The sequence below is a fragment of the Anomaloglossus baeobatrachus genome, chromosome 4 (genome assembly GCF_048569485.1).
Source record: "Anomaloglossus baeobatrachus isolate aAnoBae1 chromosome 4, aAnoBae1.hap1, whole genome shotgun sequence".
NCBI lineage: Eukaryota > Metazoa > Chordata > Amphibia > Anura > Aromobatidae > Anomaloglossus > Anomaloglossus baeobatrachus.
Genome location: NC_134356.1, coordinates 695,455,001 through 695,475,066, shown reverse-complemented (window position 1 = coordinate 695,475,066; position 20,066 = coordinate 695,455,001). Strand labels below are relative to the sequence as shown.

Below are 20,066 nucleotides of genomic sequence, written 5' to 3'. Positions count from 1 at the left end.
CCTGAAGAATAAAAAGCTGTTCAGTCACTTTTAACACAAAATGAACAACATAAAAATCATCCTTAAAAAAACGTTTCTGGATTGAAGGTCTTTGTTCATTCTGTATCCCAAAAATCAGAACAGAAAACAATCAAAAATTATTATGTTTCCCGGAAATTGTATCAATAAAAATGTTATCCCATCCTGCAAAAAACAAGCCCTCAAATGACCATTGGCAGAAATATTGAAAAATGATAGCTCTAAAAATCTGGTAATAAAAAAAGTGGTCTTTAATGTGTGATAAAAGCCAAAAAAATATAAACCTGTATCGCTACAATCGCACTGACCCAAAGAATAAAGCCGCCTAATGACTTATACCGCAAGGGAAATATTTATTTAGTCTCCCTCCCAAAGATTGCAGAAAGGCTCAGCTCACATTTACCCTGTGCTCTATGCTGAGCGCTTACATCAGGGTGTCCATGTAAATCTCTGAAATACGTGATTCAGACAAAACCCAAACGGAGGATTATAACGAGGCAGATGTAAGCACTTTATACTCTCTTTGGCCTATGATCCAGCTGTTCCCTTCTTTTTAGGTGTTCATAAAACTGCTGTAAACCATATCTTTTATGCACAACTTAAAAAGGCAGATAATGAATAACAGAAGCCACACAGAGTCTACAGTATCTCCGTCACATCATTAGTAAATGACTCCATAGGAGTTTCATCTAAGTCATGTATTTTGTAGATTTAGGTGCTCAGCATATATCTAAGGCTGAATGTAAAGTGATTCAAACGTTGTGGTACCCAAAATGCCACCAATAAAAGTTTATATTGAACCCACAAAAAAACAAATCCTCGCTCAGGTTCATCTGTTAACAGAAATAAAATATGTTTTCATATTACTGGTAGCACAAAAGCTCTGGTAAAGCATTACGGCTCTTAGACCCCAAAAAGAAATTGAGCAAAATCTGAGCTCCCAAATGCAATTGCCCCTCCACCATTCTGAGCCCCACAGTGTGCTTAGACCATAAATACTGTAGCATCCACATGTTTGGTATTTATGTGGAGAGCCCACTTAATGTACAGGGTGTAGGTCTCTAGAAGCTTAATCTGGGTACAATGTATGAGCACTACAATGTACTGGGCACTACAATGGCTGATTTCCATTTTCAGTTTGCTACTTGCATTTTTGTTTCCTTCTCTTTGTCTGTAATTTCCAAATTGGGGTCATTTGAAGGGAGTTTCTGCTCTTCTGCCACTTAGGGGCTTTGTATATGTAGTCCGCAAACCACTCTGGGAAACTCAAAAAGCGCTTAATCCCTTCTGAGTGTAGACATGTTGCCAAACACAGGCACACATGGAATATTGTGACATTCACAAGAAATTGTGTAAATGTAAGATCTGATGCTAACATCATTTTTAATTTTCACAGGTGAATGTTTAAAACTTCTGTGAAGCACGTTTAGGTTAAGGATTCTCACTACACCATTAGATAAATTACTCTGGGGGGTAAGTTCCAAAATAGGGTCACTTGTGGGGGGTTTCCACTGTTTAGGCACATCAGTGTCTCTGCAAAAGCAACATGGCATCTGCTAACGATTCCAGTCAAGTTTGCGCTCCAAATGTCAAATGTTGCTCCTCCCTTCCCAGCCTTGCCATGCATTAAACACTAGTTTTCCATCCCATATGGGGTAACAGCGTACTCAGGAGATATTGCATAACAAATTGTATTGTGCATTTTCTCCTGTTACCCTTCTGAAAAATGAAAAATTGGGGGCTAAAGCAATATTTTTGTGGGAAAATTATTTGCTCCATTTTCATAACTCAATTTTATAAAATTCTGTCATTTTAAGCTTTTCACCACACATCTAAATAAATGTATTAATGGGTGTACTTTCCAAAATGTGGTCACCTGTAAGGGGGTATGAAATGTTTAGGCACATCATAGGTTCTGCAGACGTGACATGGTGCTCACTATCTATTCCAGAATTTTTTTCCCTCCAAAAGTGAAATAGTGCTCCTTTCCTTCCAAGCCCTGCTGTGCGCTCCAACTGTAGTTTTCCACCATATAAGAGCTATATATGTGCACAGGAGAAATTGCATAACAAAGAGTATAGTCCATTTTTCCTGTAACACTTGTTAAAATGAAAAATTTGGGGCTAAAGCAACACTTTTGTGAACAAATTAGATTTTTTATTTTCACAGCTCAACATTAAAAAATTCAGGGTAGAACCTGCCGGTTCAAAGTGATCACCACAAATCTAAATATATTCCTTCTGAGGGGCTCTGGAAATGTTACATGGCATCTGCTATCGATTCCAGGCAATTTCATTTCAAAACTTAAATGTGCTTCTTCCCTTCCAAGCCCTAAGGTGCTCCCAAACAGTAGTTTACCACCTCAAATGGGGTATTGCTGTATTCAAGAGAAAGTAAGCAACACATTGTATGTTTTTTTTCTCCTGTTACCCTTGTGAAAATGCCTAATTTAGGGCTAAAGCTACATTTTTGTGGAAAAAAGTGAAATGTTAAGTTTTGCCTTCCACATTGCTTTAATTCCTGTGCTGCACTTTAAAAAGTTAATAAAGTTCCTAAATGTTTTTATCTATTTATTGAAGCTGAAGTACAGTCATATGAAAAAGTTTGGGCACCCCTATTAATGTTAACCTTTTTTCTTCATAACAATTTGGGTTTTTGCTATTTCAGTTTCATATATCTAATAACTGATGGACTGAGTAATATTTCTGGATTGAAATGAGGTTTATTGTACTAACAGAAAATGTGCAATCCACATTTAAACAAAATTTGACCGGTGCAAAAGTATATGCACCTCAATATAAAAGGGACATTCATATTTTGTAGATCCTCCTTTTGCAGAAATCACAGCCTCTAGTGGCTTCCTGTAGCTTTTAATGACGTCCTGGATCCTGGATGAAGGTAGATTTGACCATTGCTGTTTACAAAACAATTCCAGTTCAGTTAAGTTTGATGGTCGCCAAGCAGGACAGCCGCTTCACATTATCCCACAGATGTTCAATGATATTCAGGTCTGGGGACTGGGATGGCCATTCCAGAACATTGTAATTGTTCCTCTGCATGAATGCCTGAGTAGATTTGGAGCGGTGTTTTGGATCATTGTCTTGCTGAAATATCCATCTTCTGCGTAACTTCAACTTCGTCACTGATTCTTGCACATTATTGTCAAGAATCTGCTGATACTGAGTTGAATCCATGCGACCCTCAACTTTAACAAGATTCCCGGTGCCGGCATTGGCCACACAGCCCCAAAGCATGATGGAACCTCCACCAAATTTTACTGTGGGTAGCAAGTGCTTTTCTTGGAATGCCGTGTTTTTTTGCCTCCATGCATATCGCCTTTTTGTATGACCAAACAACTCAATCTTTGTTTCATCAGTCCACAGCCCTTCTTCCAAAATGTAACTGGCTTGTCCAAATGTGCTTTTGCATACCTCAGGAGAATCTGTTTGTGGCATGCTTGCAGAAACGGCTTCTTTCGCATCACTCTCCCATACAGCTTCTCCTTGTGCAACGTGCGCTGTATTGTTGACCGATGCACAGTGACACCATGTGCAGCAAGATGATGTTGCAGGTCTTTGGAGGTGGTCTGTGGATTGTCCTTGACTGTTCTCACCATTCTTCTTCTCTGCCTTTCTGATATTATTCTTGGCCTGCCACTTCTGGGCTTAACAAGAACTGTACCTGTGTTCTTCCATTTCCTTACTATGTTCCTCACAGTGGAAACTGACAGTTTAAATCTCTGAGACAACTTTTTGTACCTTCCCCTGAACAACTATGTTGAATAATCTTTGTTTTCAGATCATTTGAGAGTTGCTCTGAGGAGTCCATGATGCCACTCTTCATAGGAGATTCAAATAGGAGAACAACTTGCAAGTGGCCACCTTAAATACCTTTTCTCATGATTGGATACACCTGCCTATGAAGTTCAAAGCTCAATGAGGTTACAAAACCAATTTAGTGCTTTAGTAAGTCAGTAAAAAGTAGTTAGGAGTGTTCAAATCAAGAAATTGATAAGGGTGCCCATACTTTTGCACCAGTCAAATTTTGTTTGAATGCGGATTGCACATTTTCTGTTAGCACAATAAACCTCATTTCAATCCAGAAATATTACTCAGTCCATCAGTTATTAGATAAGAGAAACTGAAATAGCTGTTGCAAAAACCCAAATTGTTATAAAAAAAAAAGGTTAACATTAATAGAGGTGCCCAAACTTTTTCATATGACTGTATTAACCCTTGAACGAACGTGGGCCATACAGGTACGACCTAAGCCTTATAGTTATAATAACCTGCGACTGCTGCGGGCAACCACCGGTGATTCCTGCAGATGTCAGCTGAGTTGAAAAGGTGACATGTGTGCTTTGCATGCACAGGTGGATCCCTCGCCTGTTAACCCTTTAAATTGCGCTGTCAAAATATGGCAGAGCAATTTCAATGCCCGCAGTAGTAAATCTTCACTCACCCGGCTCCATTAGTTGCACCGTGATGTCATCCCTGAGCGCTGATTGCTGTCATGGTTGCACAGGGTCATGTGATGACTCCTGTCCCTCACATGACTCACATCCTGTAACAAGCGGCCGAGTGATGCTTGTTACAAGAGACAAGCATTTCTGCAGATCTCAGCTGTGTAGCTGTGATCAACAGAAATTAATAATAGATCAGACTGCTGATCCTTATAGTCCTCTGGAGGGACTAGAAGAATGAAAAAAAGGTAAAAGAAAAGTTTAAAAGAATTTTTTCCATCATTGAAAATGAAAGGGTAAAAAAATAAAAATATACACACATATGCTATTGCCGCATTCAGAAATGCCCGATCTATCAAAATATAAAATCCATTAGTCTGATCGGTAAAAGGAGTAGTGGCAAAAAATTCCAAATGCCAAAAAACTTTTTTTGGTCACTGCAAATTTTGCGCAAAATGGAATAACAAGTGATCAAAATGTAGCATGTGCGCAAAAATGGGACCATTAAAAACATTAGCTTGAGACACAAAAAATAAGCCATGACTGAGCCCCATATCTCAAAAAATAAGAACGCTATGGGTCACGGAAAATGGCGCAAAAGTGTGCCACTTTTTTGGGACAAACTTCTGATTTTTTTTTAACCCCTTAGATAAAAGTAAACCTATATACTGTATGTATGGGGGCTACGAACTCATACTGTCCTAAGGCATCACATCGATACATCAGTTTTACTATATATTGAACAAGGTGAATAAAATATCTTAAAAACTGTCATGCAATCGCACATTTTTGGAATTTTTCCGCACTTCGATTTTTTTTGTTGTTTTCCAGAGCACTTTATGGTAAAACTTATAATTTCATTTAAAAGTAGATGTCGTCCCATAAAAAACAAGCCCTTATATGGCAACATTGATGAAAAAATTAAAAAAGTTACGGCTCTCAGAAGGGGAGAAAAAAACAAAAAATGGAAAATCGGCTGGGGTTGGAGGGGTTAAGTGCCTTAATTCTCAGTATACTACTACTACTACTACTACTACTACTAATAATAATAATAATAATAATAATAATAAAAAGAAATAATAATTGTTCCAATATTTGCAGTTACAAAACCTTGCACATCCAGAATTGATAATCCAGATCCATCAGGATTTTATTATCAGGACGTCTGGAACTCCCTTGTCTGTAATAATCAACATTTCAACGATGCCAACAAAGTGGCAAAATGTCTTTCTGGAAAAATGGTCTACATGTTAGGAGACTCCACAATCCGATGCTGGTGGGAATATCTGGTGGCGTTTGTACCAAGTAAGTAGCTAATTTTGTCTGCGTTTTATATAATTTTCACTCAATTTCATATCATTTTTACTAACTTCATTGTCATTTCATTTCTCATATATGTGTCAGAGCATCCACATTAGTTTACAACTAAATGCTGAGAACAACTCTTTAATCCTCCGGTCAGGTACAGAAAATAGGTGCGCAAAACAGAATGTGCATAAAATAAGTTTTGAAATGTAAATAATAGTGTAAATATGGCAAATAAGAACTAAAAAATGTTGAGTTAACCTGTTGAAAATATTTGGTAAACATGGACCACTACTGCAGGACTGGCATCAGTAAAAGCTTCTGCCTGTAAATAGTTTCACCAGTCGTGCCAATTCCAGAGTACGACCATACCCAAAGACCTTAACGGACACTGCCACTAAGGAGATAATGGTTGCAGGAAGGGTTTGCGGCAGAGGCAGCCGAGACCCGGTCACCGTGGAAACCAGTGACCTCCCTCTTAGGGGTTTTAGGACCACATTTGGGTGGTGAGTGATGGGAAGGGGTTCTCCAGTTTTTCAAAGTTCAAGCCAGTGCCTCCCCTGCCAGGGAATAATGTTATTGTTTGATAAGAATGAAAAAGTGTTAACCTGTTTCATTTTGCAGCCTGAGGACGTGCTGGAATTAACTAAGGGGGAATGTAGTGCCCCTGAAGCCATCAGGGAGCTACAAGTTACTGCATCCCTACTAGGATGCAGGGCCTACCCCCAGGGACCCAGAAGACCAGTGCCGATAACAACCAAACATTCCAGGTAATCCCTGTTTCTCCCCAGACTCCACAAAAGACTGGTCACAGACTAGGGTTGGACCCAGTGGAGTCGATCCAGTCCACTAGATGGCAGTTAGTCAGTGACAGCTGAAAGAGTTGGTCAGTGAATGTGTGACAGAGAGGAGTGGCGGCGTCCGCAGACGCACCGGTGACGGGAATGCGGTGGCGCTCACTCCGGTCGCAGAAGTGGGGAAGCCCGCAGCTCCGACAGTCGCTCAGGTAATGCCAATCTCCTTGCCCTACATGCCCGGTGCTGCCTGGCTACCACAGTACGATGGGAATCCTGATGCCTTGGAGGTGTTCCGAAAAAAGATATGCACGATTCTCGACTTGTATGCCATGATTGGCAAGCAGTGTGCAGCGGTAGTGCTGGGGCAGCTGACCAGCACGGCTGAGCAGGAGGTGGAGACGTAGGCAGACGTGGACCGGGCCTCGGTAACCGCCATTTTTGATAAACTCCTAGTCGCCTTTGAAACCCGCATGGAAGCGGAGTTACGGATGCAGTTTTACCATTGTCGGCAGCAATCAAAGGACAGTATACGAGATTATGCCTTGCGGCTACAAACAGCCTTACGTACATTAAAGCGGGTGGACCCCATCAATGAGACTGATAGCAACAAAATGCTAGTGGAGCAGTTCCTGCAGGGGCTGGGGTCCGCCGAAGATTGCAAGCAGCTGCGGCTGTGGTCCTTGGAACATGCCGACTTGGACTTTGCAGTACTGAAAGAGCGAGCCATCAAGGCCCTACAGGCCCCAGAGTCCGGCACCCCGATTCGCCATCTAGGCCGGTTGACACTGCTCCCGTCTCAGTAGTACCCCTCTTGCTGGCCCTACTGGCCCCTGCTGCAGCCACCGGAGCTCTGGAAGATCTGACATCGTAAGTCCGGCTCCTGACTGAGGATGTCACCCGGATCCTCGCCGCCCTCCAGCTACCGATGAGAGTCAAGCCTGCAGAGAAAATCCAGCTCACCGACAGCCCGGAGGATGTCCCTTGGATGCAGAGGAAAAGGAACAACGATCCCTGGTATGGACCGCCAGTCTGCTACAAGTGCAACAAGACTGGCCATTACTCCAGACGGTGTCCATTAAACGAGCAACCCCTGAGGCCAAGGGCCAATCCTCAGGAGTAGATCCTCAAGGCCCAGCTGATTGGCAGGATTGGTACGTTGGAGGCCGCCCCATCATCTCCCTGGCGGTGGATGGTGTCCCGACTATGGCCCTGCTTGACACCGGATCACAGGTAACGACTGTGCCTTACTCGTTGTACCAGCGATATTGGGTTGATAGTGAACTTGCCCCTCCAGATGATAGCCTAACTATCATTGCTGCCAATGGGCTCCCAATGATCCAGGTGGGGTTCAAGGAGGTGACCCTGACTGTGAGACAAACAGAGCTGAGACATCAAGGGATGATTGTGGTGCTGAATGATTCCAGTGACCGTAACCCAAAGGTGGTCCTCGGGACCAATGTGATTGAGCACTGCATGGGGGAGGTGTTGAGCCTGTTGCAATAATTGTTTTCTACTGTGGGAGGGGGCTGGCAGAGGGCACTGCAGCGTGAGATCCGGGCCCTCCTGCAGCGACAGCAGGTGAACCTGACAGGTGGAGAGATTGGTGGTGTGCGGGTGATGGATGCCGCGCCTTTGGTGGTGCCGCCGCGGAGTGAGATGATGATTTGGTGCAGGGCAGCAGTAGGACCCCAAGGACAGGATTACCCGGCAATGGTAGAGACTTTGCCTTCGGAGCACTGGCCCACAGTAATGGCTGCCAGGGGGGTGATTGATGTCAAAAAGGGGAGAGTGCCCGTGAGAGTGCTGAATTGTGGAGAGGAAGAGGTCAGGCTCCCCCGCTATGCCACCATAGCCAAGTTGTTGACCATAGACGCACATGCTATCCACGAAACAACCCCCACAATCACAGCCCCACACTCAGGCAGTGACCTTCCACCCGAACAATTAGAGGAGTGGTGCCGGGAGTTGCATGTCGGCATTGAGGCTACACCCATGCACCACAAGGAATGGGTATACAGGGTAGTGCAGGAGTACGGGCAGGTTTTCAGCAAGCACCCGCTAGATTTTGGAAGAGTTAAAGGGGTTCAACACCATATCCCTACGGGTACGCATCCACCCATTAAAGAGAGGTACAGGCCAATCCCACCTGCACACTACCAGTGCGCCAAAGAGATGTTGAGGAACATGAAGGAGGCAGGGGTCATCCGGGTTAGTTGTAGTGCCTGGGCAGCTCCATTGGTGCTGGTGAGGAAGAAGGATGGTACCATGAGAATGTGTGTGGATTACCGGAAAATCAACCAGCTAATGCATAAAGATGCCTACCCTCTTCCCCGCATTGAAGAGTCGCTCGCTGCGCTGAAGACTGCTAATTATTTCTCTACCCTTGACCTTACCAGTGGCTACTGGCAGGTGGCGGTTGTACGGGAAGACTGCGTTTGCTACCCCCATGGGGCTCTGCGAGTTCAACAGTATGCCGTTCGGGCTGTGCAATGCCCTGGGGACCTTCCAGAGGCTCATGGAGTGCTGTTTGGGGCATCTCAACTTCGAGACTGTTCTGCTGTACTTGGATGATGTGATTGTGTATTCCAAAACACATGAAGCCCACCTGGAGCACCTGGCAACAGTGCTTGCGGCCCTCGCCAAATACGGGATGAAGTTAAAACCCTCTAAGTGCCATCTGTTGAAGACCCAAGGTGCAGTACCTTGGGCATGTGGTGAGTGCGGAAGGCGTAGCCCCGGATCCTGAGAAGGTTACCACTATCCAGAGCTGGCCGCAACCAACCACGGTGAAGGAGATGAGGCAGTTCCTGGGCCTGGTGGGCTACTACCGCCGTTTCATCAAAGGGTACATGAAGATGGCTGCGCCCATGCAAAACCTCCTCGTGGGACAGACCAAGAATGGTAGATCTCCTTGTTCCACATTTGTTTGGGGTGATAAGCACGAGGAGTCCTTCCAACAGCTGAAGTCGGCCCTGACGGGGGGAAAAATTTTGGCTTATCCTGATTACGGCCTCCCGTTCATCCTCTACACTGACGCCAGCAATGTGCGCTTGGGTGCGGTCCTGTCCCAGGTACAAGATGGAAAGAAGGTGATCGCCTACCCCAGCAGGAAGCTCCGGCCAACAGAGAGGAACCCAGAGAATTACAGTTCCTTCAAGCTCGAGTTTTTGGCCCTCGTGCTGGAAAGGAGAAGGTGATCGCCTACGCCAGCAGGAAGCTCCGGCCAACAGAGAGGAACCCAGAGAATTACAGTTCCTTCAAGCTCGAGTTCTTGGCCCTCGTGCGGGCGACAACAGAAATGGTTAAACAATACCTCGCGGCGGCGAAGTTCACTGCCTACATGGACAACAACCCATTAACACATCTGGCTACGGCTAAGCTGGGCACCCTGGAGCAGCGGTGGATGGCTCGACTGTCCAATTACGACTTCACCATCAAGTACAGGGCTGGCCGCAAGAACACCAACGTGGATGCGCTGTCTCGGATGCCACACCTGCCCGATGAAGGGATGGAGGAAGACAGCCTGGAGGAGATCGAGCTACCCGCATTCCATCGGCCATGAGGTGAGGAGCCCTGCATTAGCCAACAGCAGGCGAACCTTGACCCACTGCCCAGCCAAGGGTGGCAAGAATAATAAAGTTACTTTTCAACATGCACTCCACCATGATAAGAGCAAGTTAATACCACAATTCATATAAGTGACATGGTGTGTGACATATAAGGACCATGGAAAAATCGCCAAAGCAGACAAGCCAAAACCAAAAGAAAAAAGCGATCAGACTTCCTAATATGAATAAGGATGTTTTATTGATGCATAGGTGTGAGGTACAAGTAACAAACATACAAAAAGGGTGCACAACCGGTGCGAACCACAGATGTATACCCCACCCCTGACGTAGGCATCCGCCGAAACGCACGTTCGTCGGGTGGGGTGCCATCCGGTGTTGCGGTGAGACACTTTAATCGGTAAGCAATATATTATTATGTACCTATGCTATATTCTCTATATTGTCTGTCGTCTCCTGTGGAGGGTCTCTATGGATCCCAATGGGACTATAATCCACTAATATATACAGTATATGGATTATGCCTTTCTATTTTTATATAGTTACGGTCTAGGAGTTCACTGGTTGAGGGTTCTTGATCCATACATTCTCTCCATGCACATATACATCTGTGGTTCGCACCGGATTGTGCACCCTTTTTGTATGTTTGTTACTTGTACCTCACACCTATGCATCAATAAAACATCCTTATTCATATTAGGAAGTCTGATCGCTTTTTTCTTTTGGTTAAGGGTGGCAAGAAGCCCAGGATCAAGAACCTGCAGTTCAGCTGGTCAAAACAATGATTGCCCAGGGTTCTTCCAGGATTAGTCCCACGGCTCCCTCCGAAGCTCAGCAGTTGTGGAAAGAGAGAGACCATCTGTACCTGCATCAGGGGAAGCTGTATAGGGGGTTGATCAACCTGAAGACCCATGAGAAAGTTCACCAGCTGGTGGTGCCCCAGGTATGCGTGCCCAAGGTCCTGCAGGCCTACCATGATGGTGCAGGACACTTCGGCTGGAAGAAGCTGGAGATGCTGCTGAGGGAGCGGTTTTATTGGAGTGGGATGCGAGAGTGTGGTCCCTGTACGCTGAGAAGATGGGACGAAGCCAGCCAGAAGGCCCCACTACAGCTGATTGTCACCTACCAGCCACTAGAGTTGGTCGCCTTGGACCACGTCAAGCTCACGCCCAGCTGAAGTGGGTACACCTACGCCCTGACCATTGTGGACCACTACTCAAGATTCATGGTGGTTGTCCCCGTTAAAGATTTGACAGGCCACACTGCAGCCAGGGCCTTCCAGGCCTACTTTTGCCGACCGCATGGCTACCCAGAGAAGGTGCTCACAGATCAGGGCCCGGCCTTTGAAGCGGAGGTTTTCCAGCAGTTCTGCCACTTATACGGATGCAAGAAGATCCAGACAATGCCCCACCATTCCCAAACTAATGGGATGTGTGAGAAAATGAACCATCTGGTCCTTAACCTCCTAAAGACACTACCCCTGGAAGAGCGGAATACTGTGGCCGGAGAAACTGCCTGATTTGGTGGACATGTACAATAACATCCCCTGCAGCTCCACCAAGTGCACGTCTGCATACCTGATGACAGCCCGGCCGGGGCGACTGCCTGTGGACATAGAAATGGATATTGAGTTGCCCGAAACTCTTCCTCCCACTGCCAATTGGGTTGCCAAGTGACAGACACAGTACCGACAGATCTAAGAGTATGTGGAACGGAATCTGCGCCAAAATCGGGAAAAACAAGAGCAGTGTTTCAACAAGCGGGCTCAGGCTGCCCCTTTTGGGCCTGGGGATGTGGTGCTGAAGCGCAAAAGGAGAACGCACAAGCTCGACGATCAGTGGGAAAGGACCCCCTATGTCATACAGCCAACTGAATGGGAGAACGAGAAGACCTACTTGATTAGTTGCGACCAGGGGAAGACTACAGCCACGGTGTCCCGAGACCACCTGAAGAGGTGCCCGGGGTCCCCTGAGACTGGTAGAAGAGGTCCCTGTGCCCACGCCGAGCGTGGAGGAGAAAAGAGGGGTGATCCATACAGTGATGGGTGACTTTGCATCTGATTGGCCTATGTAGAACGGCACAGTGATTGTTCCTGTAATAATATTCCCACAACCTGTGGAAGAAATGGAGCCGGAGATGCCCGCCAGTGAGCCACTTGAGCAAGCGCCCAGGGATGCACCTACACCACGCCCCCGCAGGTCTCTACCCGCCATACCTGACACTCGGGAAGAGGGACCAGCTGCCCCCTCTCCCCCATTGCCTCCACCTAAAAGTATTGGGCCCAGGAAGTCCACACACCCTAACCTAGCTCAGCCGCCGCTTAGGAACAGGGAAACTGCCATCTAGGGGTGCAACATGTTGATTATGTATATATGTGTGTGAATGAGTGCCAATCACCCGAGACTCTAACCTGATTAAAGAAGAATTTGAGCAAGGTAGCGGTTCCCGGCTACCATACTGCCCGTCCCCGTTGGGATTTTGTTTGACCCCGTTATTGCCCCGTTTGTCATAGACAAGGCTGAGAACTTTTGGGCTTGTAAATAATCCCGGACCACCCTTCCAGGTCCTACAGTCTCCGGAGAGGCTGGTTGGAGGAAGGGCCTGTGGCAGAGGAGGCCAAGGAAGGTCCCATCACCATGCAAACCGGTGACAACCCTCCAGGTCAGGGGTCCCCTGGACGTGGGGCCTCTGAGAGACTGCTGGGTAAGGAACTTTTTACCCGGCCCGTATGGGCAATACCCGGACTTGACTCTATTCCTGGACTTGGGAAAAGGGGTGCTGACCTGGTTTTAGAGGCAGCATCAAGGCTAGGTTTGTTTGGGTGGGCAAACAGAAGGACCCGGTCCTGTCCCGTACACGGTTAATAAAAATGTTTGTATTACTTGTTTGCAACGTTTAAGATATATGCCTCCCGCAAGTGAAGAATCCATAAAAGAATGCTTAATGTAAATAATGTTATTATAAATGTAAATGTTTTCCATTTTATCTTTTACAGTTACAAAAATAAACCGGTGGTGGTCGGGCAGCCCGTGGACGGTCTGCATTTAACCAAGGGGGAATGTGACGCCCTGGACTAGCCAGGTAGTCACAGACAGGCCCTTGCACAAATACCCGTCCCCCTAAAAAGGTAACAGCAGCCAACCTAAAACTTTGGTCACCTCCCTCAGAGCTTAATGGACACACCAGGGGGGCGGAGCCAGGTGGTTGGCCATGCCCACCAAAGAGTTCAGAGGGCCTGATGCAGGAAGTGCAAGTCTCTCAAGTTCAGTAGTTGAGACAGATTAGTTTAGGAGGTGAAAGAGAGAGGAGTAATGTCTGACAGGGGTCTGGATCGTAGCCTGGACACCCTTTGGCCAAGAGGTAGACGCTGGTCGCCGCCTGCAGGAGCCATGAAGATGGCCTGGTGGAACCGTAAGAGACCAGGACAGGGTAGTGGCCCGCCGATACCGAACCAGGGAACCGACTGGAAACCGGAGCACACAGGGGGTACTCAGACCCTGAAACGAGGTCCCGAATCTACCGGACTAAGTTAATTCACTGGTTGAGGTCTGGACCTTAGGTCCTTTCCCAACCAAATCCCGACTGAAGACAACAGCCCAACGAGGGGGATAGAAAGCCACCGCTCAGGCAGAGAGATCCCACGGGCCAGCGTCTGCGGGCAAACTGGCTCTCCCGACATACACACAGCCGGGGAGCGGACTCCCGTTGCTGAAGCGCAGGCAGTCCACAGCTACAAAACAAGGTGCTGGAGAAAGGCGGGGACCACCAAACTGGGTGGGGGACCAGACGCAGCCGGCTGCGGGCACCGAGCACCATCTTTTTGGTTTACCAGAGACTCCGGTGTATCTAACAGAGTGAGTACAACTGTGCCTTCGAGCCGCACACCGCCCTGCACCACACCAATCCACCCGCACCATCACAACTGGGCCCCGGGATCATCACCCCCTACCCACGGAGGGGTCAACACTTGGCTGCGCAACACCATCCCCGGGGACCTAGTAAAGAGCAGCGGTGGTGTCTACATTCACCACAACCCATGGGTGGTGTCACAAACTTAACTCAAACCACGGCCCCAGCAGTAAAGCTACCTACCAACCCTCTACGTAGCACCAGCATCCTTTCAGAGCAAAGTGACCCCGGGTCCAGAGGCGCTCGAGCCACCCACCGACGAGCCCGGATCCGAGCGGCTCGGCTGCAGCCGAGCGCGGGGCGGTACACATCTGTCTCTCTATCTCTGTGTCTGTCTCTCTCTATATCTGTGTCTGTATTTATGTGTGTGTCTCTCTTCTCTCTCTTTCCCCGTATGTCTCTTTCCTAGTTTGTCTCTTTCCCCATTTCCCCATTTGTCTCTTTCCCCATCTGTCTCTTGCCCATCTTTCTCTTGCCCCATCTGTCTCTTTCCTCATCTGTCTCTTTCCAGGTCTGTCTCTTTCCAGGTCTGTCTCTTTCCCCATCTGTCTTTTCCCCGTCTGTCTCTTTCCCCATCTGTCTCTTTTCCCATCTGTCTCTTTCCCCGTCTGTCTCTTTCCCTGTCTGTCTTTTTCTAGGTCTGTCTCTTTCAAGGTCTGTCTCTTTCCCCATCTGCCTTTGTCTATCTCTTTCCCTGTCTGCCTCTTTCCCTGTCTTTCTCTTTCCCCGTCTGTTTCTTTCCAGGTCTGTCTCTTTCTCCATCTGTCTCTTTACCCGTCTGTCTCTTTCCAGGTCTGTCTCTTTCCAGGTCTCTTTCCAGGTCTGTCTCTTTCCAGGTCTGTCTCTTTCCCAGTCTGTCTCTTTCCCGGTCTGTCTCTTTCCCAGTCTGTATATTTCCCGGTCTATATATTTCCCGTCTGTCTTTGTCTGTCTCTTTCCCCATCTGTCTCTTTCCCCGTCTGTCTCTTTCCCTGTCTGCCTGTCTCTGTCTGTCTCTTTCTTTCTTTGTCTCTATATTTCTGTTTCTTTCCCCATCTGTTTCTTTCTTCATCTGTCTCCCTGTCTGTCCTGTCTCTTTCACTGTCTGTCTTTGTCCATCTCTTTGTCTGTGTCTTTTCCTGTCTGTCTCTTTCCCCATCGGTCTCTTTTCAGGTCTGTCTTTTTCCCTGTCTGTTTTTATGAGTAGATTTTGGTCCTCACGCTTAGTGAAGAGATGTCAGTACATGTCCATTGTTTCTTTTCAATAAGTAGAGCTGCAAATCACTGATATTTTACCTTGAAATTGAATCTGTCACCTGTTTTGTCATGTAAGTTATCTGTCCCTTAGTGGGCTCAGGGCCGGATTATAGGCAGGGCAGGCGGGGCTTCAGCCCCGGGGCCCCCACCATAAGAGCTTCCAAGGGGGCCCCCACCACCAGGGCCATACTTGCCACCCGTCAGCAATTTTTTTTTTTTTTTTTCTTCACACCCTCTCCCCCTCCATAAAGACAGTCTAATACATCAGCTGTGTTTTCGGGGGGGGGGGGGGAGAGTTGTGCACACCTACATTTATTTGTATCTGCGTCTCTAAGACGCAAAAACAAACTGCGGGCGCAGGACGCTGATTGACCCCGGAAGTAGTTTGTACTTCCGGGGTCAGAGGTATGCCTGCTCCCGGCCTGCTCTGCTGCGGGGTCCAATGCCGCAGCCGTCACAGCAGGACGCCGCCCAGGCCGCGGATGAGAAGACCGGCACCGCGGCCGCGGATGAGAAGACCGGCACCGCGGCCGCGGATGAGAAGACCGGCACCGCGGCCGCGGATGAGAAGACCGGCGCTGCGGATGAGAAGACCGGCGCCGCGGCCAGGAGAGGAGACTCACCGGAGCAGGAGGATGGCCGCGGCACCGGAACAGCAGCAGGAGGACGGCGGCCTATACCGGAGCAGCAGGAGGATGGCATCAGAGCAGGTAAGGGCAGAGCTGAAGAAAAATGTGTGGCGTGTGTGAAGCAGAGCTGTGTGAGAAACAGAGCTGTGTGAGAAACAGAGCTGTGTGTGAAGCAGAGCTGTGTGTGTGTGTGAAGCAGAGCTGAAGAAAGATGTGTGGTGTGAAGCAGAGCTGTGTGTGTGTGAAGCAGAGCTGTGTGTGAAGCAGAGCTGTGTGTGTGTGAAGCAGAGCTGTGTGTGAAGCAGAGCTGTGTGTGAAGCAGAGCTGTGTGTGTGTGAAGCAGAGCTGTGTGTGAAGCAGAGCTGTGTGGTGTGAAGCAGAGCTGTGTGTGAAGCAGAGCTGTGTGTGTGTGAAGCAGAGCTGTGTGTGAAGCAGAGCTGTGTGTGAAGCAGAGCTGTGTGTGTGTGAAGCAGAGCTGTGTGTGAAGCAGAGCTGTGTGTGAAGCAGAGCTGTGTGTGTGTGTGAAGCAGAGCTGTGTGTGTGTGAAGCAGAGCTGTGTGTGTGTGAAGCAGAGCTGTGTGTGTGTGTGAAGCAAAGCTGAAGAAAGATGTGTGGTGTGAAGCAGAGCTGTGTGTGAAGCAGAGCTGTGTGTGAAGCAGAGCTGTGTGTGTGTGAAGCACAGCTGTGTGTGTGTGTGAAGCAGAGCTGTGTGTGTGTGAAGCAGAGCTGTGTGTGTGTGTGAAGCAGAGCTGTGTGTGTGTGTGAAGCAGAGCTGTGTGTGTGTGTAGCAGAGTGTGTGTGTGTGTGTGTGTGTGTGAAGCAAAGCTGTGTGTGTGAAGCAGCTGTGTGTGGGAGAAGCAGAGCTGTGTGTGTGAAGCAGAGCTGTGTGTGAAGCAGAGCTGTGTGTGAAGCAGAGCTGTGTGTGAAGCAGAGCTGTGTGTGTGAAGCAGAGCTGTGTGTGTGTGTGAAGCAGAGCTGTGTGTGTGTGAAGCAGAGCTGTGTGTGTAGCAGAGCTGTGTGTGTAGCAGAGCTGTGTGTGTGTGTGTGTGTGTAGCAGAGCTGTGTGTGTAGCAGAGCTGTGTGTGTGTGTGTAGCAGAGCTGTGTGTGTGTGTGTGTGTGTGTGTGTGTGTGTGTGTGTGTGTGTGTGAAGCAGAGCTGTGTGTGTGTGTGAAGCAGAGCTGTGTGTGTATATATGAATCAGAGCAGTCAGTGCGGCACCCCAGAGCGCTAAGCCACCCATCCCAGTAATGTGTACGCCACCAGAGCTGTTTGCCACTCCAGTAACGTCTATGCCCCCCCCAGTAACGTCTATGCCCCCTGCCCCTCCTGTAATGTATTTATTGTAGGCCCCAGCCCCTCCTGTGATGTATATACAGCAGTGCTGTGTCAGTGTGCATGGTGTGCAGTCATGTTAGTGATGGCCATCATGCAACACAGCCACATGTCCTGGAGGAGCTGGACGGAAACAAGCGGGGGAGGTGAGTGATGCTGCTTGTGACTTCTCCATATTAACACCTTTAATGCATCTGTGTCTGCATGTATGTCAGTGTATATGACTGTGTATATATTTGTCTGTTTAAATGTATTTTTGTGAATTTGTCTTCAAATATGTATATGTACGTATGCCTGTATGTGTATGTGCGTGTCTGTGTGTGGATGGGGCCCACTAAGACTCAACCGGGGACCACAAAAACCTGGAGCCGGCCCTGGCTGCCTTAACATTGGGATGAATAAAAAAATATGTGAGTAACTCTACTTTCTGTGTATAAGTGATGGCTGTGAGTGATCCTGGACTGTATCTGTATTGTACTGTGTATAAGTGACGGCTGTGAGTTATCCTGGACTGTATCTGTATTGTAGTACTGTAAATCTGAATGTGGCAGAACAGGAGAAGATAAATGTTCATTAAATTTATATCTAAATGCTACAGTTCGCGCTCTACTGTTATGGCTAAAAATGTTAACGTTTATGGGGCCCCCACCAGATTTTCTGCCCAGGGGCCCCCACCAACCTTAATCCGGCCCTGAGTGGGCTGCTTGCTCACCTTATCCCCTCCCCCATGGCTTTCTGACGGCTTTATGCCTATGCACAGTGGTTCCATCATTCTTCAAGAGTTTTCTCAGAGATTGGAAAACATTTCCTAATTTGTCATCTTTGTCAAATTTTTCTTAAAAGTATGGCGAAGTCTTCATTTGCCCGAAAAACTTTGTGTCACATTCTGAGGGATCCTCAGATTTTATTTCAAGGTTTTTATCTCAAACACAATCTTATTAATGTTAAGGTGACCTCAACATACAGGGCTGTGGGTAAATGGAAATACTGTATACATCACTGCTCTCCTGTCACACACTTTCTGTATTGTTTATTCAGTGTTTAAAGTGACAGCTGCATTCCCTGCCTCGGCTTTAATACAGATTATCATAGTCACTCCTGATTGGTTGTTCCATACCATGTCATTTTATTGGTGCAAGGTATTATGGGAAAGTTATGTGAGCCTTCTCTGGCAGGTGCAATATTCTGCTCTGTGAATATAACTGTGGACATGTTTATTACAATTAAACTGAAATTATATTGCAAATTTTTTTCTAATTCACCAGATTCTGCGAATTTACTAAAGTATCAAACTCGATTCATGTAAAATTGAATTGCACATTTCTAAGGCTCCCCTCACATCAGCGCTATTTTGCCACAAAAATTGATCTGTTACAAATGCGTTTCAGTTCAATTGGTTTCCAATGAAATCGCTGCCAAATACAGTAACATGCGGTTTTGTCATTCACAACCGCATGTGACCGCATCTCGCCATGATTTTATTGCAAATGAATTGAACTGAAACGCATTTGTAACGTATCCAGTTTTGCGGCAAAATACCGCTCATGTGAGAGGAGCCTAATAACGGACTTCTGTGCCACTGAAGTTTTTGAATGGTAAGAGAATGATCCTGTTTGTCAATTTCAACACAGTCTTTCTATGTTAATTATTAATGACTGATGTCTGTTTGTTAAATATGATTATCTACAGCGCTCAAGCAAATAGACCTCCATGTGCCTCCCCACTCCGGTCCATTATTGGCGACAGATGCAGAGTATAACTATCTAGTGCACTACAGAGCTCATCAGAAGCCTCTGCGAATGGAGCGTACATCAATTCAAGAGCTACACTACATCGCTACGGAGCTGGATGGACTTGGCGCTCGGGAAGGAATGGTGATCGTCTTGACTTGCTGGGCTCATTTTGCCACTTATCCATTAGGAGTGTACATTCACCGCCTGTGGCACATTCGTAAGGCTGTATCTAGACTTTTAGAACGTAGCCCTGACACAAAGATTCTGATTAAATCGGCCAACGCTGGATATAATTTTCCATTGGTTAATGACTGGTTGTCCTATCAGTTAGACACAGTGATGAGAGCCATGTTTTCTGAGCTGCCAGTGACCATATTGGACGTTTGGCAGATGACCTCATGCCGCCAAGAAACACAGAAACTTCACCCAGCAGAGATCGTTAACAAAAATGAGGTGGACCTGATGTTGTCCTTTATATGTCCTCAGTTATGAGGAGCATGGAAAAGTAAGTGACATTGAGTTATGTGTCCAGTAAACTGTTGGGTTGATATAAAAAAGATTCTTCAGGACAGGTAGTAAATGAATGATCGCTAGGTTGGATAGGTTGGAAAGATTTTGAGATCTTGAATACAATCTAAAAACAGACTTAGCTGCTGAACATATTTCACTGCTAAATAATTAGAATAATAAGTTCGTTATTAAGCTTTGATCATGCATGAACTCGAAGAAAAAGTCATGTTACGGCTCACTCCCATTTTCTTCCTAAAGCAGTGACGAGCAATCATACAAGGCACAGCCATTAAAGATGAGCGATGCGTTTCATGCAACCCCAGTCCATGGTCCAGGTCGATCCTTATTGGCTGTATAATGGAGTAGTGTGAATTGTCTGTGATTCTTGGTTCCCTGGCACAGTGTTTGGTTTCCTATAATAAGGATGACCGCGCTCCTCCGGGTGAAAAAACATACAATTTCTTTATTCCATCAGTTGTGTAACAGCAACGTTTCGACCTAGTGGTCTTTGTCAAGCATAGCATATAATGGCTAATGCCCGTATTTTTATACACACAGTGTTTACCCA

The 20,066-nt window shown here is 46.9% G+C and overlaps 1 protein-coding gene across 1 annotated transcript in view; it reads left to right on the top strand.

The window, feature by feature from the left end:
* The window catches only part of LOC142303018 (NXPE family member 3-like), a 51,139-nt gene extending 31,659 nt beyond the window's left edge, over nucleotides 1–19,480 (top strand). The window contains exons 4-5 of the mRNA XM_075344120.1: nucleotides 5,582–5,785; nucleotides 18,945–19,480. Of these exons, the coding sequence (XP_075200235.1) occupies nucleotides 5,582–5,785; nucleotides 18,945–19,480 (740 nt within the window). The remainder of the gene's footprint in view (nucleotides 1–5,581; nucleotides 5,786–18,944) is intronic.
* Nucleotides 19,481–20,066: the final 586 nt, after the last annotated feature.